Source organism: Ambystoma mexicanum, chromosome 3p, assembly GCF_040938575.1.
Source record: "Ambystoma mexicanum isolate Mex_15411 chromosome 3p, UKY_AmexF1_1, whole genome shotgun sequence".
In the NCBI taxonomy this organism is placed as follows: Eukaryota; Metazoa; Chordata; class Amphibia; order Caudata; family Ambystomatidae; genus Ambystoma; species Ambystoma mexicanum.
This window is the reverse complement of record NC_090925.1, coordinates 547,274,383-547,302,118: the sequence shown is the minus strand read 5'-3', so window position 1 is coordinate 547,302,118 and position 27,736 is coordinate 547,274,383. Positions and strand designations below refer to the sequence as shown.

The following is a 27,736-nucleotide window of genomic DNA, read 5'->3' as shown; positions in this document are numbered from 1 at the left end:
GATCTTCTTTTTTCTCCTTGCGCCACAGTATTTGCAGAATTGCTCTAAGCTGGCTGGCTAACTTATTGTCCAAAGGCTTGACAATCTAAATACATGCGTAAGACATTTATTCATTTTGGTAAAGAGTACCTCGGTGCCTTTATAGTTAATGGGGAATTGTAGTTTAAAATCAATCATTCAACTTATTATACCCCCTCCAAATTGTTCTCATTGGGCCTTATGCGATTACTGAATTGTTGGTGTTGATGCAGCCTTGTAGGTACATTAGGTCATTTATGTTGGGCCTATCCCCTCGTGAGACATTTCTGCAATAGAGTAAAGATCAAGCTGGGGAAAATGCAGGGATGCAAAATGGACCTCCAGTTTATTTTAATACTGTTTGTGAGGATGTAAAGTAATGTGTGGAGGAAGAAATCAAAAATAAATTAGTACATATCCTTATTTTCCTCACCTCCTGAAATCCAAGAACCTGCCAAGTACTGTTCTTGGGAAAGACTACTGTTGCAGTTATGTGTTAATGAAAGAGATTTACAAAGAAGTCCACCTGATTTCGCTGACAGGCTACGTAGTGGATTTGATTTCGGGTGATGTTGTACACTGACTTAAATGCCTGCTTAATCTGATATTAACTTCTTATTTGGTATATGTACAGTGACAAGATAAGATACTATCCTGAATGTTTGTTGACTTGTGGATGTTTTGCTGATATGAGCAGTAGATGTCAAACTTGCTTCTTGTGATGTAACCTGATATATTTGAGCTAAATTGATCATTGTTTTGGTTATGCATCCATTTATTTCTGTGATACCTTTATGCAAACTGTCAGCGTAATTAAAAATGCAATAGAGATTTTTTTAAAAAAGCTGTATTGGCTTTAAATTGTTTACATTTTGACAAGAGCTGTTTTTTCCTTTCTTTTTTTTTCCTTGCAGGAAGATCTGTAGAGTTCATAACGCTAAATAAACTGCACTGAACGCTGTTTACTTGAGGCACATTCCTCTTGTTGAACATGTCCCAGGTTCACAATTTATCTACTAATCTTTCTGGGAGCCAAATCTTGAACAAGAACCAACAGTCTTCTATTTCACAGCCTTTGAGTATTCCCTCTACAACAAATTTGCTGCTCTCTGAAAATGCAGGAAGACCCATTCAGAATTCTGCTTTACCCTCTGCATCCGTTACATCAAGCTCCGCTGCAGGTAAAGAGTTCCAGTTCTGTAATATGCATGCTTTTATCAGGTTTACAGCACTTAAGCTTGTGATTTCAACCCTTTTGTTTTTTCTACTTGCACTCAGTGAAACCTCTTGTTAAAGGAAGGTGGGAATGCACAAATTATACTGAACTGTGAATATGTTGCATGGGTTCATTTTGCCATTTTTATAATGCCCTTTAAAATGCAGTATGCCTGTATATGTTGTCATTAAGCTGTCGAAAGTTCTAACAGTATTGCCCTACTACTTGGTTTGACTCATTAAACTTCACTACCAAATGTTTAAATAACAAGGTGGCTGGATATCAAACTAAGGACAAATTACAGGTTGTCGAGTACAGACCCTGGAGTTGTCTAGTTTTGGACATTTTGTGTCTGACAGAGCATTGTTGCAGCACATATCTACTGTGTTGTATGTACAGCAGTGCTCTGAAAGTTTACAGTCCTTTTTAAATATGATTGTGTTTTATGGGAAACGCATGGCGCCTTTTAAATTTGTGCAGATGTTAGGGCGACTGCCTAATAGATGATGCAGCAAGACTTGAAGGCGATTCGTGGTAGCCAGTGAAGGTCAATGAGGGCCGGGGTGATGTATCTGCGTAAACCCTTGATGAGGTGTGCAGCCGCGTGCCAGAGACTTCTCAGGGGCACAAGGGAGGACAACTCAGGCCTTCGGGGAGTGCATTGCTACCATCCATGTGGAATGGGACCAGTGCTTGAACAGTGGATCTAATTTTATTTTTCAATGTTTTTATTGGCATTTAGTTAAAGACAGTTATGCATTGCAGTGTATCACATTCCGTTCAGATCATATAACTGTGCCAAGTTTTAACAGTAACCTTCAAACAAACAAAACAAACAGTTTCCTACAAAAGTATTAGAGTGTTGCATTGTGCGCCCGGGTGGTCGTCCCGTGGTCCGGGGTACAGTTTTTGCCCCCATTCACATGGTTACACCAACTATTGTTCATTGGGCATGAACGGATAGCCACGTGGGCATGGGGAGGTGTGTTTCACGATATGTGGTTCATTCAGGGGGGACTGTCATCGGACGGGTGAAACATGTCCCACACCAGTGTTTTCCATGCAATCCATTTGTCGCTGCCATCCACTTCTGATCTGCTGACCGCATCCATCCACACCTTAGTTTCAGCCTCTGCCCACCTCTCAAATTCCCTGTGCCAGTTTTGGTATTGTGGCCCCCAACCCTTTTCCATGACATGGCAATGGTTCTTTTGGCCAGGATACATGCGAGGTCCATGAATCTGAGCACATGCTTATATTTGCTAACCCTGGGGTAGGCTCCAAGCGGGCACTCCTTCGGTGACCACTCCTACCCGACTACGCCAGCCGCTCTGCAAGCTTGTTCAATCCGTGTCCAAAAAACCCTCACGCGCCCACAGCCCCAGAACCTGTGTATCATGTCAGCTCCCTCACTTCCACACCATGGGCATCGTGAGCTGGCGCTCTTGTTGAAAGTGGCTATCCTGTGTGGGGTCATGTAGGTGCGGTACAGCACATTCAATTCTATCAGTTTGAAGCAGTGGTTCCGTGACACTGCTTTGGGGTAACACAATACCCTCTCCCATTCCAGTTCCGTTAATGTTGTGCCCAAGTCTGTCTCCCACTGTTCTTTTTTTTGTTGAAAATTTGGTTTTTATTGGAATTTTACAATTATGACATAACTCAAGGAATAATGCAAACATTAGTATATATCAAAGTAAGGTCACAACTTTCTCACACCACCACCTCCAGCACCCCCCCCACCCCCTTTCCCTATCCCATACCATGGTTTATTGGTCGATAACAACAACAAGGTCCAACACATTATCTAAAGATGCAATGCGAGCATAGGGTAGCCCCTAAAAGAGAGAAGGTGCTCAAAAAATAAGGTCCAACATATAAAAGTCACATTTCCTGTAACAATCGATCTCTCCCCATTCCAAGGGGAGTGCCCTGATAGTGGTGTTCCAATCGAGAGGACCGTCTGCGATGATTACTTATGCCTCAGGCCGTTTTCCCATACTTGTCAAAAAATGGCAGCCATAGGGCCTCGATGTTAGATTTTGGATTCATCGATCAGGTGGGTTAAATACTCCATATCATAGATTGCCCGTGTTTTCGCTACCCACTCCCCCTCCCCGGGAGGTCGGGGTGATTTCCATTTTTGGGCCCAGCAGCATCTAGCCGCGACTAGCATGACCTGCAACATATGGTCGTGTTTCACCTTAAGGCCCCCCTCAACCTCGATGCCAAACACCAGCCAGGGGGACCATTCCGTCTAGTCCTTTTATCCATGACAAGACCTCGCTCCAGTAGGTTTGTGCCACCTGGCACTTCCAACACATATGGACATAGTATCCTTTTTCAACGTGGCATTTCCAGCAGTGGGGGTCGTAACCTTTTCTCATTCTGGCTATCCTCTGTGGAGGGTAGTGCCATCTGTGTATCAACTTCAGGGCCTGGTGGCGGTATTGGGGTGCAGTTGTGGAATGGGGTGCCTGCCTACAGATCTTGGTCCATCTTTTTTCCGTTATGGGGTGCCTAGGTCCTTTCCCCATTGTACTTGGGAAGATGGGGGGGGGTCCCGTGGGGCAGAGGACAGCAAAAAGCTATAAAGCAGCGATATCGCCTCCTTGGTCCCTTTATGTGTTATGAGGAATTTCTCAAAATCGGTTAGGTCTCGCCTAAGCGTGTCTCCCCATCTGCTCTCGGTAAGGGCACCCTTAAGTTGTAAGTATCGAATTGGGGAGAGGTTAGGGAGGCCCAGGGCGTCCTTCAGGTCACCAAGAGATATGAACAGCCCATCTACCCAAAGCTGTCTGGCCCTACTGCTCGTGGGTTGGGTGCGTCTATCGGCATGCCATACAGTCGTGAGACTGGTCGCCATCCGTCGCTGAGGTTGTATATCAGCGTGAGAGTTGGTTCCGCCTGCAGCTCATCCGGCCAGCCCACCCAGCTATCCTTGGCCACCTTTCAAACCCGCTGGTACCAGAGGAACTGCCCGCCCGGGACCCCTTCCCGCTCCTGTATTGAGCTGAACTCTCTGAAGGCCCCCTCATCGTACATGTCCCCCCATGTGTATATCCCGTTCCCCTCCCATCTTCTTAGCAACGCCATGTTTGTGCTGTCCTGGCATGTGCCCGCTGCTATTGGTACTTCCGGGGAGTACGGGTGCGTGAGCTTTAAAAGAGCTTGTGTCCTCCTCCATATTTTCCTTCCTAGTGTTACCATCATTTGAGCATGATCCGCCGCCCCAAGTGTTACCCAAAGTACTTCTTTCAGCGTGGTGGGTGCCACCAGATGTTGTAGCAAACCAGTTTCTTAGGTGGACTCGTCCGCCAGCCATTTAACCACGTAGCTGAGTTGGGCTGCTAGATAGTGCTTTTCCAGATTTGGCAGTTTCACGCCCCCCTGGTCGCATGTTAAGCGTAAAACACTGGCCATTGCACACAAATGCATCCATGGACTGGCACCTACCTACTTAGTTCAGAGGATCACCAAAAAAACACTCTCTAGACCGTCCAGGTCTGCATATGCCAATCGCCTCATTGTTCCTCATACACGAAGAGCTAGAGCCGGTGGCTCCAGTTTCCCTACCTTGGCTGCAACTCACTGGAACACCCTCCGTGCCCAACTCGGGATGATCGAATCACACACAACCTTCCGTAAAGCTCTGAAGACTAAGCTTTTTGTCTGACTTGCCTACCCCTATCGCCTCATTTGATGACTGTCTCTGCTTACTGCACCTGACCTGTAACCTACTGTAATCGGTGTAACTGTATTATCCATTCTACTGGGCCGCTATCTTGTAACCCTTAAGCAAGCCTGCATCCATATTCTTCTCAGCGCCTCTATGCCCCTGGGTTGCAGTGCGCTACACAAATACAAAAATAAAATAAATAAATAATGTTGTTAGTGAGAGTCTGTGGCGAGCGGCACCCTATCGAAACTCCCCAATCAGCTTTTCCAGTACTCGAAAAAAGGAGGCTTTGATGTAGTAGTGCACATTGTGAAAGAATCTTGGTGATGGACACCCTGCCTAGTAGAGACAGCGGTAGCTTGGGCCAGAACGTCTTGGAATTCTTGATACCATGCACCACTCTAGCCGTGTTATGTTTGTGTATTTGTTCAGGCGTATGTTTGATGTTGACCCCTAGATATTTGAACAAGTCCGTGTCCCAGCCAAGTCCAACCACTGATAGTGTGCTGGGGTCTCTCCCTTTTAGTCCGGTGTTGGGGAGAATTCTCATTCTATGGCTAATTTCCCTTACCTATAGAGTCCCCCAGCAGCTTTGCTGGATTTGAAGGGTTTGTTTCTTGTTAACTGCTAAGAGTGACACTCTTTTTCCCACTATTAGGCATTTTTGCTATGTGTGTCCTAGGCTATTTTTGTGTTTAATGCTTAATGGGATTTTTCTCAACCCCATAGGAACTATCTTTTTGCACATGTGTTTCACAACACCCTCAGTGCAGTGACACAGGGGTGTCGTAGCGACCCCCAAACATAGACTCCATACCCTGGGATGGCCTACTGTCTCCCAGGGCATGTAAAGTCCCCATTGACTTTACTAATTTTTTTTAACCAGTACAACCCATCTTACAAAGGTGGTACTGGAAGGGGTTAATAGTCTTTCCCCTAGGTTCATTTTCGAGAGGGTACCGTATAGTCCCTCTCTCAAAAGTTTCTGGCTGGTGGCAGTGGTTACTACCATAAATATTCAACCGCGACTATTTCTCTATGGGATTTTCCCATTGTTCGAGGCTACCACATTTTCTGACAGCCTCTAACATACCGTTGGTGTATTTTAATATTATCTTTACTCCGGTAGGTTTTTATTGCCAGAACTTTAATATAACTTCTTTTTTGTGTCTTTCTCTACAATCCTAACCCAGGTCGGGGATCCTTTGTTCGTCCGTTTGGCGGGCTTCTATCCAGAAGCCCTCCTTCCGGCGCCACTGAGTCTGGGGTGGGTCCATTGTGTGGGAGGGGGAGTAGGACCCCTGGACAGGGTGTCCTCAGCAACCCGTGTCGCACTCTATCCTGATAGGTTGGAGGGTCTCCCGCCAAGATGACCACTCCACTGTGTGAGTGACAGCTAGGCTGTATGAATGGGGCTCTTTTTTCATAAAAGCAGGGTCCTGAGGACTGGAAGAGCAAGATGTCGCCACTGGAACTACGGAACCGAAGAGGAGAGAAGCCAAAGACATCTGCAACAACTACCACCACCGGTGAAGCCCTGCTGCAGCATATCACCACTTTGCTCCACACGACCAGAGGAGATCTTCACCTGCAAGATCCTTCTTCCCTTGAGCTGGTGGGACCAACCAGTTTGCCAATCACCTTCCCGGACCTGCTGTGGTCGAATCGCCAGTGCCCCGCACTTGGAGACCGGATAGCCAGGCAGCTATCGACCCGGACCGCGATTAAAAGGAGCGTACCTTTTAAATTGCGTTTGGCAGCACCGCGGCTGGTTCCTTCCCTGGGTAGTGCAGTACCTCGAACCTTCCTCCACAACGAGATCCTCTCTTCCTCTGCTGGATCACCCGAACTGCAGGAACTACCAGGAACAACCGCCACCGCAGGAGCCACCTCTTAATTTTTAAGGTACATTGTTCCGCCAGGCCGCCCGTTCTTCGTGGTAGTGCTAAAGGTGTTTTAAATCCTTTACCTACCTGTTGGGTTAGCAGCCCCCCCCCCTCTCTTAACATTGTCTATCGCACTCTGCATCCACCTTTTCCACCAAAGACTTGACTGCAGCTACAAGAACATTTTCTCCTGGGCCCTTGCCCTGTTCCATTAACTCTGGCACAGGCCTACTGACTCTGGTCACATTTGTTAAATCTGCTTTCTCGAGATTGATTCTCTATTTCGAACTCTGTGATGCACCCCTTTCTTATAACTACCCTTTCCTTCCCACTGTTTAACCTTGTGAAATGCCGTTTTGCTCAGTTTTCATTTAAGTACAGCTTATACTGATAAACTGTTCTGCTTTAACTGGGTCACAAGTAAATGGGAAGTGTTGCTAGGGTGTATAAGAACCTATTTCTGAATAACTTGTCCTTTCCCTCCCTTGTGAGGAATTGTTAGAGGATCCCTTGTGTGTAGTTGGCACTGTGCCGTTTTGCTCAGTTTTCACTCTGGTTCACTTTGTCTACAATTCATATAGGGAGTGTGTACATTTTTTTGCTTGACTTAATTTAACTTGCTTGAGACTTGTGATGTGTTTTGATTAGAAGGGTATAAAAATGAATATATATCGACTTTTTAACTACAAAGCTTTGGTCAGTGTTTCCTTGTCCCATAGCCTACTAGGCCTATTGTGTAAACCCTGAATACCGCTCATCTCCCTCTTGAGATAAGTCTGACTGCTCAGCCACAGCTACCAACTAAATCTTTGTGGTACAGACTGATACCAAAGGGGATTTATTGCTCTCACCTGTAGTCTTAATCTGGTGTAGTGCTCCCTAAGGGAACTGCACTGGATTCTGCCTAACATCCGGCTATTGGAAATAATCAGGAGTTAGATCTGCTGAAGCTGATTCCGGACACCGCAGCATAGTTGTCCAGTATGTCTAGGATAACTGGGACGTTTAGGTGTGGGTCCCTCACGTATAATGGCATGTCGTCCCCGTAGAGCGACAGTAGATGCCCCACTCCCCAACCCAGATACCAGCATCTAGATCCTGTTTCCTGAGCTATATCGCTATTGGCTCAAGGCCCAGAACGTACAGCATTGGGGATAGCGGGCAGCCCTGTCTGGTCCCCCTCTTTATATCCCAGATTGCCGACACCAACCTCCCGGTTTTTACCCTGGCCTTGGGGTTAGTGTATAGGATCCGGACCCATCGAATGAAGACCTCCCCGAATCCGAACTCCCTCAGTGCCGCTAGCAGCCATTCCCAATAGATTGAGTCAATGCTTTCATAGCGTCTAGGGAGAGTATAGCGTATTACTTTTTGGATCCTTCAGTTTGCGCCAGAATGTATTGCAGTCTGCGCAGATTTAACACAGTACTGCGCCAAGGTATGAAACCTGTCTGATCGCTGTGTATTAGGCCCCCTATTATGCTATTCAGGCATTTAGCAAGTATTGTGTTAAGGATTTTGACGTCGTAGTTTAACATCGCCAGTGGGCGGTAGGAGTCGCAATCCTCTGTTGGTTTCCCTGGCTTGGGTATCGGGACAATTAACTTTGTCTCATGGACCCTGGTAGTTCCCCATTGGTGAGTGCCTCTCGATAGACCTCGAGTAATACCGGTGTGATGACAGCTTCGTACGTTTTGTAGCACTCCGGGGGGAGTCCATCGCTGCCAGGTGTTTTACTAGAGGCGAGGGACCTTATTGCCTCGGCAATGTCTTCCCCTGTTATTTCCGCATTTAGGGCCTCTCGTGTATCACTTCGATTTTGGGGAGGCCTATTTCCTCCAGTGTGTCTAGGATGTCTGATTGCGCCACTTGATGGTCGTGGCTATATAGGCGGGAGTAGAAGTCCCGGAACGCATCGTTTATTTGTTGTTGTGTAGTGTGCCTGTTTCGTCTTTGATTTCTGTGACCTGATGTTGTGGGTATTCTCTTCTGCATAACCATTATAGCAGTCTGCTTGGTCTATCTCCCTCAGCGTGTGCTTTAGCAGTTTTTACTGTGTAATCGAATTTGGAGAGCCTGACCCATGCCTCCTGGCAATTTCCTCGCTGCAATGTTAGTTCTCTCTCCTCCTCCCGTTTTCCCTTGTGGATTAGCTTCCTTATGTTTTATCTCCTCCTCCCATTTTTTCCAGTTCCGCCCTTAATGTTTTCCTTATCCCTCCCGCGATGGCCTCCCACTTACCACTACCTTCATTGCTTCCCATACTGTGGCCCATCGTTCAACACTGCCCACATTCACCTCTCTGTACTCCTCCAGTTTGTCCCGTAGCCCTTCCGCGAAGGCCTGGTCTGTCAGGGTGTCTGATGGCATGCGCCATAGCGGTATGGGTGGCCTAGGACCCCTCACTTTCCACGTCGCCAGCAGTGGGGAGTGGTCAGAGATACACCTGCCCAGGTATTGTGTCGAGTCTATTTGTGGCTGGTAGTGTTTGGGTACGAATAGATAGTCGATTCTGGTGTGAAGGGCATGTGGTGTGCAGAAGTATGAATAGCCTCTGTCCGCTGGGTGGAGTTCCCACCAAACGTCGACCAGATCTAGGGTTTCCATCAGCGCGTTTAGCGCTCCTGTCGCTGCATCGTTTCTGGTTGCTGACGATTTAGATCTATCCAGCTCCCAGTCTCTGACACAATTAAGATTGCCCCCCCAGATACAAAACCTGTCTTGGTGGTGAGCTAATTTGGCCCCCAGTGTGTCCAGGTGCTTTGGGATCCCATAGTTCGGGAAATACGAGTTTATTATGCAGACTTTTGCCTGCTCGATCTAGCCCCTCACCACCAGATATCGGCCCTCTGGGTCTGCCTCCCAGCTCAGTACTTTGAATGGGATCATTGGGCTTATCCAAATGAGTACCCCCCGGGCGTATTTGGAGTAGGAGCCCCATAGCATGGCCCGTCCCAGTGGTCTTTCACCACCCCCATGGTTTGCTGCGTCAGGTGGGTCTCCTGGAGCAGTGCGATGGACACCCTTTTTCTGTTGAGGAAGGACTTCACTCTATTCCTGCGCATGTAGGTGCCCAGGCCCCGGACGTTCCATGTTAACATTTTAATTTTAGTGGCCATTCCAGTGTGTATGTCCCCACCCCCAGAATTCAGGGTCCTCTAGACACTGACCTCGTCCCAGCAGTCGTACTAGTCCCTCATTCCAGATAGCCCCCCCTCCCTTCCAGTAGCATTCTTCAACACACCTGCACTTGATGTTGCATACCTCATATTGTTAATGGATCACACAGTTTACAAATCCAAAACAAACCGGAACCAAACAAACTTTTAAACAAACCAGAATTAGGTAACTGTGCTCAGCAGCCTTCTTCCGTCCGTGGCGCTAGAGTGCCCCCGCAAATGCCGAGCCCTCCAGGGTCAAGGCGTGCAGGGTGTGATGTTTCAGCAACCGGCCGACAGTGAACGGTTCGTAGGGTGTATTCATTAGCCCCGTCGGAGGCACTCCCCTTGCTCCTGCCTTATAACAAACTGTAGCGCTCTTCTTAGTTCTTTACTTGTTCCCGTGGGGACTATCGTAACTGCGTTCTGCCCCCCCCTTTTCATCTGTTAGGACCGCTGCTCTTCATGTGACCACTTCCTTGCCATCATCCAAGTTGTTCCCAGCCACATGTTGGCCGCAGCCGGCGTTTCTAGAAAAACAGCATGCCCTTTGCAGAGGACCTTGAGCCGAGAAGGGTGCATCAACATGCACTTGAGGTTCATTTTCCTGAGTTTCAGCTTAACTGGTACGAAAGAGTTCCGGGCCCTCTGCACCGCTGGGGTGCAGCCCGGGTATATAGCTATGTTGGCATTATCCCGGCGGATCACGCCTCCTTCCCTGGAGAATTTCAGGATAGTTTCTCTGTCGCGAAAGTTCAGTATCTTTGCTATCATGGAGCGGGGGTGTGAGCCCGGAGGTGGCCTTTTTTGCAAGGACCTATGGGCCCTTTCCACTGTGAACCCCTGTATTACACAGAATTATATGCAGTACCCTTTGGGAACACCACACACAATTGAGACTACAAGCGACAGTACAAATTCAACTTTGGTACACGCCTGTACTATCCAGAACAATTGGTAGCAGTAGCTGAGCAGCCAGACTTATCTCAAGAGTAAGTGAGCAATATCACATAGTTAAACAAAGGACAGCAATTACTATAATTTAGGCAAACACTGACTCAAGGTTTCTAAGTAAAAGAATATATATTTATTTACTCAACAGCTGTATAACATTTCACTATTATAAGCAGTCTAAAAATCACAATCATAAATACACCACACCACTCCCAATAAGTTCCAGACCAGTTGAGCTCACAAAATGAAGTGGGAGCAAAATGGCACTCTAGCAATTTAAAAGGGAGGGAAAAACCAAGCTAGATACAAATAGAACCAAACCAACAGGTAAGTACTCGGGGCGATAGAACAGTAAGAACTACAATGATAGAATCAGGTAGAAAATGCTTAGGGCCAAAGTCAATGGGACAAAAGTCTTTTGCTCAAGATCACACAGTTCAGGGTAGTTCACGGTAAAGTTTGTGCCACGGTTTCCGGACGAGGTTGGTTGGCAGAAAAGTTAATGTTAAGAGAAGGACAAGCCCTCAGTTTGGCAAAAGGTTTCACACACTTTCACTGCGGCTGAACGAAACGAACAACTGGCTTTGCACAGTACCTTAAAACGGAGAGGGAGCTCCAGCTGAGGCGGATGTTCCTGGTAGTTCCTGCAGGCTCACGGTTCTTGAAGCGACTGTCGGACTAACGAGAAGTAGGAAGACTGGAGGATCCTGCACTACCCAGGGAAGAAACCAGCAGCAGAGCAAAGCAACCAATAAAAGGTGCACTCCTTAAAACCCAAGCAGGGTCCGACCTTCCTGGCTACGCGGCCCACTGCAGCTCTGTACAGCGAATTTCGACCAGAGGAGGGTTCCTGGCTTGAGGTTTGAGCGAACCGGTTGGTCCCACCTGCTCAAGGGAAGAAGTTTCCTGGGGGATCTTCTCTGTCGTCGGATTCTGAAGATTCGGACCTTGAGCAGGGCTACATCGGGCGGTTCAGTCGTTGTAGGGGTCCTCTTCTTCCAGTTCCTCGTTGGTTCTTTCGTTCCAGTGGCGACTCTGCCTTTCCAGTCCCAGAGACCTGCTTTTTATGCAGTCTTTCCCCCATTTATACACCCTGGCTGTCAATCACACAGCAGGGTGGCTGTCCTGGCAAGGACAGTCGCCTTAGCCAATCAAACAGGAATGCGACTTGGGTTTCCAAGGGAACCCATGGCAGGGGTCCAAAGACCCCTCCCTCACATCCTACCTGCCTAGACTTTCAGGCACCTTAAGGAGGGCTTCTGAGCAGAAGCCCGCGAAAAGACCGCGAACAAAGGAATCATCCCCGGTTTGGCGCACAGAGAAAAACACGAGAAAGACTTTAACAAAAAGAAATGGCGAATACACCCAGCGGAACCAAAATAAAATGTATTTGGTCAAGCGGGTTTATGTTCGAGGCTAATATAATAGCCTAAGACAATACCACGTTTAGATAAGATAATCGCAGTAGAAAAGTTAGGGTAGTTACCACTGCCACCAGCCAAGTCTTAAATGTTAAGGGAGGGAAACAGTGCTCCAAGAGACGCAGCCAAAAAGGGATAAGAGTTCACCCTTTCCAATACTCCATGTAAGATGGGGTGTACTGGGTCTGTGGTTTAAAGAGACTACATAAAGTTAATGGCAACTTTACATGTTTCTGGGGGACAGTAGGCATCCCCAGAAAAATGGAGTCAGTGGGAAGTCTAAAAGACAACCCTGTGTCACTGCACTGAAGATGCTGGCTCCAGAGCCCAAGAACACACAAAATGGTAAAAACACACATGGCAAAACACATGTAAGAGTGATAAAAAAAGGCTCATACTCTTACCAGGTGAAAAAAATAAATCCTAGAAATCCAGCAAAGCTGCTGAAGGACTTGTTAGGTAAGGGAAATCAGCCATTTATGAGAATTCTCCCTAACGGGTCCTTCATGTGTTTTGTGGAGGGCATGTCCTCGGCAGTGGTTGGTCGTGCAAGGAGTGTCGGTTTTTCCTTTCAGGCGTGTACATTGCTGCTTGTGCGCTGTTGTGTTGCCCGTGAGGGGGTCCCCGGAGTAGTTCCGTCAGGTGACTTTCCTTGTCGCAGTTTATGTCCTGAGTTGTATGTTTCTTCGGGCCGCACGCAGCCGGTGAGGGTGTGGCAATGTTGTTTGCTGCCCCAGTGTTGTATTGGGGCCCCCCGGCCCCGGGTTCAGATTCCGCTGCGTTTTCTGCTGCACCGCAAGCCGTAAATCCCTTTATGACCAGTGCAGCGTTCTGGGTCTGCCCAGCGTTGTTTGTGCAATGTTGTCACCCCCCCGTGGGGCCCTGCAGATCAGCCTCGCTGTGTGCCTCTCAGGATTAAAGTTTCTGTTCCTGGTTGCTGCTTGCTTGTTTCAGGCGCAGCCCAGCGGGTTTTGGCGCTGTTGTGTGGTGACCCAGCACTTCTTTAGTGGTGACCTGGCTCCGGGTCTGAGTTGTGTTGTGTTCCCCAGAGCAGGGCGGTCCGTATGCCTAGTTTCGGGCAGTGTAGCTGGTTCGGAGTGCTCTGCGCTGTCTGTGTGGCGCAGTCCCTCACGTGTGAGGGTCCCTCAGATTGACTTAGCCGGACGCCACTCCTTGTTGTAGTGTGCGCTTCTTCTGTTTGTGACTCCCTTAGCCTTCCACGCCCTTTGAGTTTTTTGCCTTGTGACCTATTGACCCAGAGTTTTAGCATTGGCGCTGCCGGCCAGGCTTGAGGTGCGTTGCTCCCTGCGCAGAGTGGTGCGCAGTGGTCCTTTCTACCCCGTCCAGCGTCGTGTTCCCGATCCGCCCAGCTCTTCTCTAGGGGCCCCAGGGGTGGTGACCTTTGTGGCCTAGTCCAGGGCCTCCTTATATGGTCTGTAAGGGGTTGTGGCGGGATGATTACGTCAAGGTTTTCGTGGTCCGGGCCCCTGCACCCAGGCTAGCCCGCTATGGTTTCATTAGAGTGGTCCCCCTGCATCCAGCGTATACCAGCGCACCCTGCTGCTACCCGTGAGGTCCTCGCGGTGCTCCTCTTTTTCCACTTCCTGGTTGCCGGGGGTGCTTGTGCTCCCTCCGCCTACACCAGCCAGTCCTCAGCCAGGGCGAGAGAATCCTGTGCAGTGCCCTTAGGGACCACTACATACAATTAAGACTACAAGTGGTAATACAAGTTCACCTTTGGTACAAGCCTGTACTACTATGTTAAAGTGGTAGCATTAGCGGAGCAGCCAGGCTTATCTCGAGAGTATATGAGCAGTATCGGAGATTACACAAAGGACCACAATTACTGTGACTCAAGCAAACACTGACTCAAGGTTTCGGGTAAAAAATTATAAGTACATTTATTTATAAACCATTTGTTATAAACACGACACTTCTATTAAATTCAAAACCACACGTAAAATACACTACAACTAACCAATTCACTTTGTACGGTATCGATCAAGGTAAGTACCCTGTGTTTGAATGGACCAGTGTTACGAAACAAGACACGTTACCGTTAATACGATTGCAATCACTTTTTGACTGTTTGGTCTACTAAATAAACGCGTATCTGTGACAAGAAATGCTACTGGGGCAAAAACACACTTAGCACCTGAGATACCCAGAGAGAGTTGGGGGCAAAAATCATAGGCAATAACTTGGTTAGGCAGACAGAATCGAAGAAAACTCATAGACAGGAATTCAAGAGTCAAAGGGTCGGAGCCAGTGTCGAGTGTAACCGGGTTCCTGTTGCCGAGGATCGCACAGTCACAGTTCAAGATTCAACGTAGCCAAGAGTACTTTGATATTGTCAATGTTCGGAAGCAAAAGTTATAAGAAGGAGGGAAGATTAAGGCCAAGCCTTAAGGAAGAGAAATAGGGATTCACCCAAATTCCTCAAGCAGGACACAGTACCTTTCTCAAACGAAAGCTGGTGCCAAGGCAGTTGTCCCTGGTAGTTTCCTGCAGACCCACGATTCCTGGAGCTTCGACACGAAGGAGGACGATGAGGGGGTCTGCACCACGCAGGGATGAAGCCGGCAGCAGCAACAATGAATAATGGGTGCGCTCTTTAAAAACAGGAGAGGCTCTTCAGATGGCTATCCGGACCACTACAGCAGTGTGCAGCGATTTCGACCAAGAAGCGGATCCTCTGGCTGTAGAAGATGAGCTGGTTATCCCCACCAAGCTCAAGGGAAGAAGACTCCGGACTGGATCTTCTCTGGTCGTCGAAGGGTAGATAGCTCAGGACTGCAGCAGGGCTTCACCGGGACTGGGTAGTTGCAGCAGTCGACTTCTTGTCCGCTTCTCTTCGGTTCCTTGTAGTTCCAGTGGTGACTCTGACTTATAGCCCAAGAGACCTGCCTTTTATGCGCAAAACCCCCATTCACACAGCCTGGCTGCCAATCACGCAGCAAGGGGGTTGTCCAGCCTGGACAACCACCTCAGCCAATCATGGCAAAGTGCGACTTGGGTTTCCTAGGATACCCTGTGCAGGGGTGACTACACCTCCTCGTCACATTCAGTCCACCCAGACTCCCAGGCGCCCAGAGGAGGGCTTCTTGGCAGAAGCCTGCCAAAATACGGTGAACAAAGAAGGCAAACCTGGTTTGCCACACAAAGTAAAACACAAGAAGGACTTTAACAAACAGAAATGGCTAATAAACCCGACCGAAGCCAAAAGAAAGATGATTTGGTCAAGCGGGTTTATGCTTGAGGCTGCTAAAATAGCAAAAAGCAATACCACGTTTATATAGTATAATCGCGGTAGAAACGTTAATGTAGATACCACTGCCACCAGCCAAGTCTAAATGTTAAAAGAGCGAAACAATGCTCTATGAGGTACAGATAAAAAGGCTAAGGATTAACCCTTCCCAGTACTCCATGTAAGATGGGGTGTACTGGATCTGTGGTTCAAGTGACTATGTAAAGTTAATGGCAACTTTACTTTTCTCTGGGGGACAGTAGTCAGCCCCAGAGAAATGGAGTCAGAGGGAAGTCTCAAAGACAACCCTGTGTTACTGCACTGAAGGTGCTGTGTAACACACAAACAAGGGGGGCTCCTGGAGTGGTGTGCTCCAGAGCCCAAGATCACACAAATAGTAGAAACACACATGGCAAAATACATGTAAGAGTGGACAAAAAGGTGTACACTCTTACCAAGTGGAAAAAATAAACTCCAGAAATCCAGCAAAGCTGCTGGGGGACTCACTAGGTGAGGGAAATTAGCCCTAGAAGGAGAATTCTGCCTAACGGACGCTCCCTGTTCGCCTGCTGCCAGTGGGGTCGCATCGCTGTGCTCCCTGGATAGTGGGCGCGTCCTGTTAGCGGTCTAGGCTGTCTGGTACTACTGGCAGTCTGCTTCCTCTTGCGAGTCGTTGGTGGCCCAGTGCGTGTTCTCGGACAGTTTCAGTGCTGCTTTTGCTCCGTCGCCTGGTGTTCGGGCTCCCCACTCCAGGTGTGCCCACGGGGAGGGGGGGGGGGGTGGGTTGGTGGGTGTGGGTGTGGGTGTGTGTGTGGGTGGGGGTGGGGGTGGGGGTGGTGTTTCGGGCAGCCGCAGTGACCGGTCCCTATGCCTCCTCACGTTCTCTCCAGGTGCCGTCTTGGTGTGCCGGGGCATGAAGCGCCGGCTCGCGTTGCCTGTTTTCGCGTGCTTCGGCTGCTCCTCTCCCTCCCCCTCACCACCGGTCCGTAGTTGCGCCAGCCATTTTGATTTCCGGGGGGTCCCTGCTTTGTCGTTTTTCTATACGTGTGGCCCGGGGGTTGGGGGAATCGCTTGTAGTGTCCGTTGGTGCTAGCAAAGTCGCATAGATTAGTAGTTTTGTAGATCAGCACAGGATCTTTTCAGGATCTATGCAGGAGCCGCGGGTGAATGAGACCTCACGGCATGAGCTTAGGCCATGCCCCCTTGAACAGTGGATCTAAAGCTTTCCGAAGGGAGGGTTTGACTTTCCGCTGGAGGGAGAGCTAATAGTTTTCTTAGCTATGTGTGTCTTGAAGGAGATGTTTGTCGATGTGGAACCCGAGGGACTTGGCGCAGGAGGTGAACTCGTGTGTGAAGCCCTCCGAGTTCATGGTTGATAGCTAGGTCTGTATGTCTGCGTGGTGTTGGTGAGGAGTAGGAATTCGGTCTTGGAGGGGTTGAGCTCCAAGTATGCATTGGACATCCAAGACCGGATCAGTGAGAGGTAGGTTTTGAGCCTATGGATAACCTTGATAGTCGATCTTGAGATATAGCTGTGTCGTCAGCGTATTTGTGGATGTTGTGTGTAGCTAGGCCGCACCACCAGAAGCCAGGACACGTGCAGACTTTAAATCTACTGCTGCAAAAAGGAAAAGATCAGAAAAAAGCCTTTGAATGGATTGTGTCCTCCCACATATTCCTCATCTTGTGATATCTCAATATCCAGCTTCAGCTGCTTTTGAAAAAAAAAAGTCAGAGGGTGCTGTGCATCATTGTGGTCAACTACATGTCCCTCGAGGGCTTCCGTCTCGAGGATGTGATCAAAGGCATATGTAGCACGCGCAGCACCCGTTGGCTTCAGTTCCGTTTTTCCGAGTAAGCTTTTGCTTCGTGAACTACAGCACGCTGCAGAAAATTCTTCGAGAAATATCAGAAAATGTCTGTCTTCAGCTCCAACAACCCCGAATACCGGGTTTAAAAAGTGCCAAGACTTCGATGCCAAGAGGTTGCTGACAGATCTGCATCGAGTATGCTTGTGGTGTCTCGGTGTCTCGGAAAAGACCTCAGCCTGTTCAAAGTGTCAGTCGATGACCGGAAAAGCTCTGAAGGAGCGTAAACAAAAATTAGCAGTAGGTAGACTCCCCCCCAACCCCCCCCCAAAAAAACTTTGACTACCCCGTCGAGAAAAAAAACGTTCTTCCGACGAAGCGAGAGGCGACCCGCCTTGACGGAAAAAGACAAAGTTCAAGGTCACAAAGTGGCTCCCACCACTCCTCGTCATCGAGGAAATCTAAGAAAAGGCATCACACATCTCCTAATTTGACATCCTCGTTTGACTCATCCCCAGAGAGGGCTATATCTTGTCCCACTACGGCCTCTACTCGGGGATAATGGTAATCATACAGGCAGGAAATGCTCAAAATGTTCAAGAGCCAGAAACCCACGAAGCAAGTAGGCCATGCTCCCATTGCGCCTTGTGAAGCCGGTAAGGAAAGGGCTCGAGCCAAATCCTGTGCGCATTCTAGCCCGGGACGAAGGCCAGATTCCCATCGAGAGCCGTTGAGGCCTCGACGCGATGAAGTGTCATCGCGGAATCTTTCGAGCCATCGAAGTCCGTCATGGACATAGTCCAATTGTACCATGAGGCTGGAAACTTAGACGTGAACTTTGCCCCACCACCGGTTCTGGGGTTGTTGGATTGTGTGCAACTCTGTTTTTGGGGCCCACCATAAGAGACAAGTGTCATGGATTTATTTAAGTGACCTGATCAAGATAGTAATGATAAGAACTAGTTGCCGTGCGTGGACATGTTGTTACTATGTCTGTTTGGTTGTTTGGTTATTGTGGCAAGATGTGCTCGGTAGGTGAATGTATACCGACACCTATTGTAATGTGATAATTGGAACATTCCTTGTTTATAAATGCCAATAAACAAATTTAAAAATAAATGGACAAAGTCCAAGGACAAGTCAATGTCGAAGCCGTTGACTCCATCGTGCCATCAACGTCTAAAACATCTTCATCAAAGACATCGACTGCATGGGCATGTGGCTCAAAACCTTCGAAGCCATCAACGCCTTTACCTGAAATTCAAAAAACATTCACTCCTTTAACAAGGAAGGATTTCTTTAAGTCTCTCGACAGTGAGCCGTCTGATGATAATGATGCACCCTTTGGTTTGCAGTATTGCACTCCAAATGTCCCTGAGTTTCATATCGGAAGAAACCAGGTTAAGGGACCTGCATGAAAATGTACAGACGGCCAGTGGAGTGGACACTTCACCAGAATTGGATTTTGGAAAGCCTGAATCAGATGAGCATGCAGATGCCTCTTGCAGGCAGTTAATGACCAAGGTAGTGGATTATCTATGATGGAGCAGGCCTGCCCTCCTATTCGAACAGGATGACCTCACAGATGGAGAGATAACGCCCATCAAGTAGTGACCCCAGCTACTTGTTAAAACACCCTACCCCAGAAAGTCTGGTGATGCAGGCAGGCTAGCTCCAAGCAGGCTGCTTATCCGACCATCCCGCCAGATCTGGATGATAAACTTAGAGGCCTGGTGTAGGAAAGACTTTTTTTCTGGGAGCATGGCTCTCAAATTGTGCCCCTGTGAAATTTACTTGAACTCTATGGCACTGTATATACATGGTGGCTGAACAACTTCCCGAAGGGGAGGAAAGAGATGGTTGCTTGGCCATTGTAAAAGATGGCAAAGAGGCCATGTGCAAGTCTCTTCAATCGTGTTTGGATTCTGCTGACGGCATCAGCAGAGCCACGGCGGCAAGCACTGTGAGTCGGAGATTCGCGTGGTTAAGGAAGTCTGGATTTTCACCGGACGTGCAGTCTAGACTCTTTAATATACCTTTTGACAGGTCTCATCTTTTTGGCAGCATGGCTGACGAAAGCCTTGAGAAGCTGCAGACCTCGAAGGCGGCAGTCAAGTCTTTAGATGCCACTGTTGGGCAGCCTCAGCCCTTTCACTGTAGTGGAACGTCTTGGAGGGGGTAGATCTTTTCGCTGCTACTCAGTTGGAAGAGCGAGAGGAATGGCTGGTCAAAGACGCCAAAGAAGATCCCTTGTGGTGGGAGAGGTGCAAAGCCCGCCCAAGCAGCGGCATCTTTACCTATAGCCACTGCTTCAGCCGCCTCAATCTCTGAGGTCTGTCTCGGATCCTCCAGGCCCTCCAACTCCCGGATCGGATTGTGTCAATGGACCTTCAGGATGCCTATTATCATGTGCCAATCCATCTCAATTACAGAAAGTGCCAGAGGAAACCTCATCTTTTAAAATAACTTTGGTGATGCATACAATTTCTGAAGGGACTCACTAATGTGTTCCCTCCATCTCCTTTGCAGGTGGCGCTTGGGACCTTACTCTTGTTTTAAAGTGTCTCATGTGTGCACCATTTGAACTGCTCCATTCATGTCCCTTAAGACTAACGTTGAAAACCATTTTGTTGGTAGCGCTAAAATCAGCCCGTAGAGTGAGAGAGCTGCAGGCACCATCTTCTAAACCACCTTTTACAGTATTTCAGAAGGGTAGTCCTTTGGGTAAAACCTTCATTCCTTCCTCAGGTCACATCAGATTTTCATTTGGGACAAAATATAGTGTTGCCTACATTCTACCCTCCACCTCATCCTGGCAAGGAAGAGGAGAGACTACACAGACTCGACGCACGAAGGGCTCTGAGTTTCCACATTTCAAGGATGTCAAAGTTGTGTCTGGATGACCGACTGTTTATTGGATACACTGGTCATAAGTTGAGACAGGCTGTAACCGAACAGACCTTGTCCAGATGGATTATTTTAGCTATTTCCGAATGCTATAGGCTGGCTGGGAATTATCCCCCAGAAGGCTTGAGAGCACATTCCACTAGGGGCTGCAAAGATGTGTTCCTATAAACAACATTTGTGAGTCAGCCACTTGGTCTACAATTCACACTTTTTTACTAAGCATTACTGCCTTGATTCCACCTTAAGTCGGGTCAAGCCCCGATTACAGAAATTGTTACTCCCGCCTCCAAGACAAACGCTGTTTTGGGAGTCTATTAAAAGATGAGGAATACGTGGGAAGACACCATCCACAATCCATGTGAAGAACAAGTTACTTGGTAACGTTCTTTTGACTGGTTGGTCCTCCCCCGTATTCCTCATCGCCCCTCCCAGTCTACCCTGCAGTAGAATTTGCATGTTATTGCAGCTTATGCTCCTTCAGAATCTAGTATGGTCAAATCCGCTTTAATGTGGGTAGTTCCACTCAAGAATGACATGAAAAAACAACTGAAGCCAACGGGCGCTGCGCAAGCTATATATGCCTTTTTGATAAAAATCATCCTCGAGACGGAAGCCCTCGAGGGACATGGAGTCGACCGCATCGACGCACAGTGCCCTCTGCCGAACGTTTTTTCCAGATAGCTGAAGCTGGATAATGTAGATGTCAAAAGATGAGGAATAAGGAGGAACATCCAGTCGAAAGAACGTTACCAGCTGTAAGTAACCTGTTCTTCTCTGCCTACGACCCAAGACTATGGAACCTCCTGCCTGTTGGCATCAGACTCACCCCCAAGCTCCTACAATTCAGAAAAGAACTCAAGACTCACCTCTTTAAGGAGTCGGCCCTCGCGCCACCTGACTTGCTAGACACCGCCCGCTCCTCCCAGCCACCTGGTACAGCTGTACCCCTCTGTATCCTACCCCCGCTGTTTATCTGTTTTGTTGTTACCAAAGTGCTCGTTCTGCATCTGTACTGTTGTATACCTCTGTAAAGTGCTCCGTTGCTTCTCGAAGCTAGGGTCGCACTCAATAAATACCATAATAATAAACCACAACCCTATCACCTAATGTGGGTTTTTCCAAGTTCTGTCACAGACAGCAACTTGTGAAAAACGTCCTAACAATTAATAAACACTGTTTCACTAGTAACGCACCTAACCCCAGGAGGTTGCGCATACCCCTTACATTTTCCTCAATGAAACGGGCATTCTAGTGGATCAGCCTCTGTTGTTGCCAGCCATTGGTGTGAGCACATTACAGACAACATTCCTAAAATCCCAGATTGATGAGCAGGCCCTTAGCATGTCAGAATACCCTGCATTTTCCTTACTGCATCTGGGACAATCGCCTGGTCCCTCACGTGAGACGACCCTCAGCCAGGCTGGCGTGTAGTGAAATCTGTGGAGTACCTTCAACTGTATTAATATACACCCTGAATTACATGAAACCTCTTGTCTCTGCGCACATTCTACCCCAGATTTTATCTGTGATTTCTATGTTCATGTCTTCCGCCCATTTGTTACGAGCTCTGGATGGCAGTTCAGGGATCCTGTCCTGGATCAGAGAGTATAATGTGGAGACCACCCCACGGCATCTGCCCACACCCATGATATACCCCAAGACAGCATCAGTACGGGGTTCAACCGGAATTCGGGCCAATTTGAACGCTCGGCACAACATGGAGTATTGTAGCCAATGTGACGATTTATGTTGCAGAAGTGTTGGGATGTCTCCTGAATCTGACGTTACCATTGAAGTACAAATCCCCTAAAGAGTAGAAAAAACGCTTCACCCAGTTCTGCACCGTGGCTGTATCCGCAGTAGGATGAGGGTACACAGTTCTAAAGTGGAAAGTCACCATGGTATGGGTTAGCCACCCCCATCATCCTCTGCAATTTGCACCAGACAAGAGCGGTCACACTCGCCAGGTCAAACTGGCAGTCGTATGCAAATTTGGGAGGTAAAATCAATGACCTAATGTCTCGGACCCCGGTAGCATACTTTTCTATGTTGAAGTGTGGGATGGGGGGAGTCTCCAGTAAACACACATGATGAAAATTACACCTGCGCTACCAGCCAATACAATCTGAAATCGGGGGCTGCATATCCACCCTTCTCCTTTGATTTAGGAAGGGGAGCCCATTTCAATCACACTGCCCCAGAGTGCCATTCAAATTTGGCAATCTCTGCATCCTTTTCCTTTAAAAACATTGAGCCCGGCCATAATGGTATGTTTTGAAAAATGTAGAGGCGCTTCAGAAGGAAAACTCTTTTAAGCAGTGCTATTCTGCCAGCAACAGTCAGTGGGAGCTGTGCCCAGGCTCGAAGTCCGGAACCTGGGCCAATCATGTAATCCCTGTAGTTATGGTCCATTAAAGTGGCAGCCAGCCTAGCGAGAACCACCCCTAGACATCGCATGAGGGGGGGGGGCCCACATGTGAAATCTTGTAGGTTTGTTTTGATAGTTGCAGTTGTCAGAGGTCAGACTTCCGATTTTCTGCAATTCACCTGAGTCCAGAAAGCATTGCAAATTCAATAACATCCAGCATGATTGCCGCTAACTTGGCCTGCGGGTTTCTGATGTACGGTATGACGTCATCCGCATAAAAGGAGAAACTCTGGGGTACCAGCCTGTCCTACCCCCTATGTGAGTGTTTGTTTCTAACAATATCTGGCAAGGGCTCACTGGCAAATAGCAAGGGTGGTAGGGGGCATTCCTGCTGGTTGCCCCTTTCTATTGCAAACTGTGCTGACAGTGTGCCACTAGTGCAGGCTCTGGCAGTAGGTGATGCATAAAATAATCAGGCATATGACACACAGCCGTGGCCAAAACCACACTTCAAAAGGGCGGCATACAGGTATCGCCATGAGACAAAATCGAAGGCTTTTTGAATGTCTAATGTGGCAGCAATTGCCTGTGTCTTGGGGCGGTCTATCTGCGCCATTATGTAAAAGGCGACACAGATTGAGAGCAGTGGATTGCCTCGGTACTAAACCCGACTGGTCAGGGTGAATTATGTGAGCCATCAAGGGTGTTGGGTGATTGACTAGGTTCTTCGCAAATATTTTTACATCCAAATGTATTAATGCAAGGGGCTTATAGGATATGCAGCACTCTACGGGCTTATTGAGCTTTAGCAGGACCGTAATAATCACCTCCTGCATGGTGGCAGAGAGTATTTGGGCCTCAGGGGCTTCTGTCCATACCTTAAGAGGGTAAGGCACTAGGGAGGATTTATAGTGTTGATAACATTCAGCTGTAAGGCTATCAGAGCCAGGGTTCTTCCCAGTCGGGAGATCGTCAATGACCCGAGCAGTCGCATCCAAAGAGTGGGAGATTTAGTTGGGCACTTGCGTCCCATGATAGCTGTTTGAGCGGGAGACTCTCAAGAAACCCCTCCATGTCACCCACAGGGGTATTATCCCTGCCCTTGTACAGGATGGAACAAAAAAGCACACAGTACTGCATTGATCTCCCCATCAGTGTGCACAATGTTGCCTGCTTCGTCTCCGATGAGTGGTACAAAATTGCCCCCTTCAGCCTAATGTAATGTTTGTAGTGCAATTTATAATAGTACTAGTGCCTCAGCGATGAAATCAAGGGAAAACAGTATTTTTCCATGCAAGGTAAATTTTATGGTGGCACTTTACTAGTTTAGTTATGTGAAGTTGAGATGAGTCGAAGACCATGCCAAGGTTTCTGATGATTACTGGCTTGCGATTGTGAGCCCTGTAGAGGTTGGCAAGTAAACTACATTTGTGGCCTGTCTGCAGTACCAGGTAGGACAACCTCTGTTTCCAAGCCATTCGAGCTCTGGACATCTACCATCTATTTTTATTTTCATTTATTTTAGAGAACGGGACGATTTAGACCGATGCATACCGTCACCAAGAAACATGAGTTGAATCATCTGGTAAAATTGGGAATGTTTGTAGGTGTTCTTGATGATATTATAAATAGAATCCCTCCTAATGTGTGCTCTGGCATAAGTGTGCGCCCCATCCTCGCTTGTGCTCTGGCATGCGTGCGGGTCCCTCCCCACACTTGCACTCTGGTGCATGTACGTCCCCTCTCACTTGTGCTCTGGCATGCACCCCACCTCCCTCACTTGTGCTCTGGCGCCTGCGTTTAGGCAAGAATTGATGTAGTAACCCTGTGGGAGACTACACAACCCTTGTCCTCTTGGTATTCAGTACCCCACCTATTGGTATAGGTCTGTACTACACAAGTTGGTAGTGTGACTGAGCAGCCAGACTTATCTCAAGAGGGGTCCATGTGAGATGTAGAGCTGTAGCAATGAAATCCACCAATACAAGTATCCAAATAACACTTACACTCAAGGTTTTGTAAATATTATTATTTATTAAACTGTTAATTTTAAATGAGCATTCTTTAAAAAGGGCAATGTGCAACAATAAAAATACATTTCAAAAATACTTTCTCAGAATCAACACAAAGCAAGTAGATCTTTAGAGATGCTTCATACACGCTTCCTACACCCTGAGGTGACTTCACTAACTAGGACAGTAATGGCATTTATATATCACTTGTACACTTTGTAGATTCTGAGGTTGGCAGAAAGGAAAGGTTAGAGGAAGCAAAAAGGTTAAACCGGTTTTCAGAGCATGTGAGCACTTTATATCTTCCAAAGTAGTCTAGATAAAAACCTTTCCCAGCAATATTAGTTTAAAACCAATGCATCACCTATAAGGGACAGTAAGACTCAAAGTCAATGGAATAGAAGAGTGTGCAGGGAGCCAGGACAGCCAAAGTCAGTTGGAGCAAAGTCTATGGAGCTGAGGCACTTATTAGATGGCAAAAGTCTTGCACTAAGTTGGAGAGTTTGTTGAAGAAAAATCAATGTAGGGTCACGAGCTGTTACACTTGTGAAGTTTTTTTTTTAATAAACACTCCAAACATTACAAACAATGAGGACTTCTGTGCTTAAACTACACAACATTACATTATTTAATACTCGTTTCAGTCCTCCCTCCCCATTAACTCGAGACCCTGTTTCTATGTCATCATCGTGCTTATCACCAGGCTTGGCTACTGCCATTATCCCTTCCGTGTCATCATCACTATGGTCGACCTGGGAGGGTCCCACCATCGAGGCCACCAATTGTCTCCATGCTATTAGGGGTCCTACCTCCTCCTAACCCCCCCCCCCTCCCTCTGCTGACTGCTTCATACCAGGCTGCCGTTTCTGCCTCTGCCCACTTCATGAGGTCCGCCCACCACATCTCAATTCTAGGCCGTTGGGCTGCTTTCCAGCTCATTGCGATTCTCCGTTTGGCCAGGATGTAGGCCAGGTCTTTCATCTTACTGATGTGTCTCAGATTGCGTGGTCTGGTAAAGCCCCCAAGCATGCATGCCCAAGCTGACTCTACATCCAGCGTAATCCCTTTTCCCTCTAAGCGTATCTTCAGCTCCGTCCAAAACTTTCCCACCTCCAGGCAAGCCCAAAACATGTGCAGCATCCCAGCTTCCTCCTCCCCGCACCTAGGGCATTTCTGTATCACCGGGCCACCAAACCTGGCGATTCTACTGGGGGTCATATATGCCCTGAGTGACATGTAATTGAATTTGCTGAAGCCTCGCATTTGGGGACACCTTCTTATGATACCTTTGGGCTCTGTCCCATTGCCCATCCGACATGGGTTCTCCCACCTCCTCTTCCCAGTCTCATCTCAGTTGAAGCAGCTCCTTCCCCACCCTAGTCCCCAGTAGCTCATATAAGCGAGATATCTCATGGCCGCCCTCCGAGATGTCATACATTGTCTCGCTGGTTGCATCGGGTTGTTCCGCAAGCACTGCCTCTGGCAACCTCTCTCGCACCTGTTTGATAATTCAAGAATAAGTAATGTGTTGGCCTACATGCACCCCGGTGTCCTCCATTAGCCTCTGAAAATCTACTGCCGCCCCCTCCTGCCATAAATCTCCAAGGGTAGCCAGGCACACTTGTGAAGGTTAGAGCTGAGATCAACTCTAGAAAACGCAGCTACTGCAAGTCTAAACAGAGGAACAAGCTAGAGACAATGAGGTAAGTACCCCAAAGTCAGAACAGTACCTTTTGGTTAGAAGAAGAGGGTCCAACTGGCTTCTGTCTGGTTGCAGCAATGCAGATCCTGGGTTCCTGGGCCTATGTCGTGGGGACAAGATGGAGGACGTGGGGGGACTTCTGCAGCAACGATTGGCTGGTCGGCGGCAGCTACGGCATCTTCGGATCAGCGGCACTTTGTGGTTTCAGCGCTCAGTAAACAGCGCCATCGCAGATCCTGGACACCGGTTGGGCTTCCTTCACTCGAGTCCTGCACTCTGGTGAGGTGACTCGAGCTTGGGTCGTCTTGCTTCGGGAGGTTCCTTGGGAGACTCCTGGAGCTTTTGGCCAGCTTACAGATGTTGCACTAGACTATGGATTTCTTGACCCCTGGCACTCTGTTCCTGCAGCAGCAAAGAAGTACAGCCAATTGGGGAAGGTCTTCCAGCAAAGTTTGGCTCAGTGTTAGTTGGTCCCACTAACCCAAGGGAAGAAGTCGTCCTTTCTGGAGCTTCTCTTATCGATTAGAAAAAGGAATTTCAGCACAGCAGCGGGGCTTCATCGAGCTGTTCAACAGTCCAGGATGATGCAGCAAGCTTTGTTCACGGTTTCTTAGTCAGGATGTCCTTACCAGTGGTTGACTGTCTTCAGTCCAAGCAGCCTCGCCTTTTAAGCAGGATTCTCCCATTCATGAACAGCGTAGATGTCACACAGCAGGGTGGCTGTCCTGCAAGGACAGGCAGCCAGCCAATCGGGACTCGGTGCATTCAGGTAACCATGGAGACAAAGGACAGGGGAGTCTCAGGCACTACCTGCCCTTGCAGACAAACCAGGGGCCGTTTTCAGTACTGAGGCCTGCCAAAGGCAAAACGAACTAAGGAGTCACACTTGGTTTGGCGCACAGAGTAAAACCCAAGAAAGACCTCACAAACAATGGCAAAAAAAGACTGGGCCATTTTGACACAATGGTCACCCATGGGTGCTATACTGCAGCTGAGGATTCAGCCTGCGGTAGAGAAGCACAATGGTAGGAACATTTTAAACCACTGCCACCAGCCATTCAAAGTAGTGAGGGTAACATACAAAATGTTACATGAGTAAGTAGGAAAAGGGGCTACTAAGTAACCCCCCCCACCCCCAGCACTCCACATAAAATGGGGTGTGCTGGACCTACTAAGATAAAAGGTAAGTAAAGTCAATTTCACTTTACTCTTCTTGGGAACTGTAGTTACCCAAGAAAAGGTCTTTAAACCTTAAGAGAAATCTAAAGGATTTCTCTGTGGCACTGCACTAAAGTTGCTGTCACCATACAAAAAAGTAGATGCCTATGTAGTTTGCCAGACTCCAAAAACAAAGGAAATA

The 27,736-nt window shown here is 48.1% G+C and overlaps 1 protein-coding gene across 2 annotated transcripts in view; it reads left to right on the top strand.

Annotated features, from left to right (window-relative positions):
- The window catches only part of STAU1 (staufen double-stranded RNA binding protein 1), a 1,155,286-nt gene that overhangs the window by 84,786 nt on the left and 1,042,764 nt on the right, over positions 1 to 27,736 (top strand). For both annotated transcript variants that reach the window (XM_069651277.1, XM_069651276.1), the window contains exon 2: positions 933 to 1,199. In XM_069651277.1, the coding sequence (XP_069507378.1) occupies positions 1,010 to 1,199 (190 nt within the window). In that variant the 5' untranslated portion in view covers positions 933 to 1,009. The remainder of the gene's footprint in view (positions 1 to 932; positions 1,200 to 27,736) is intronic.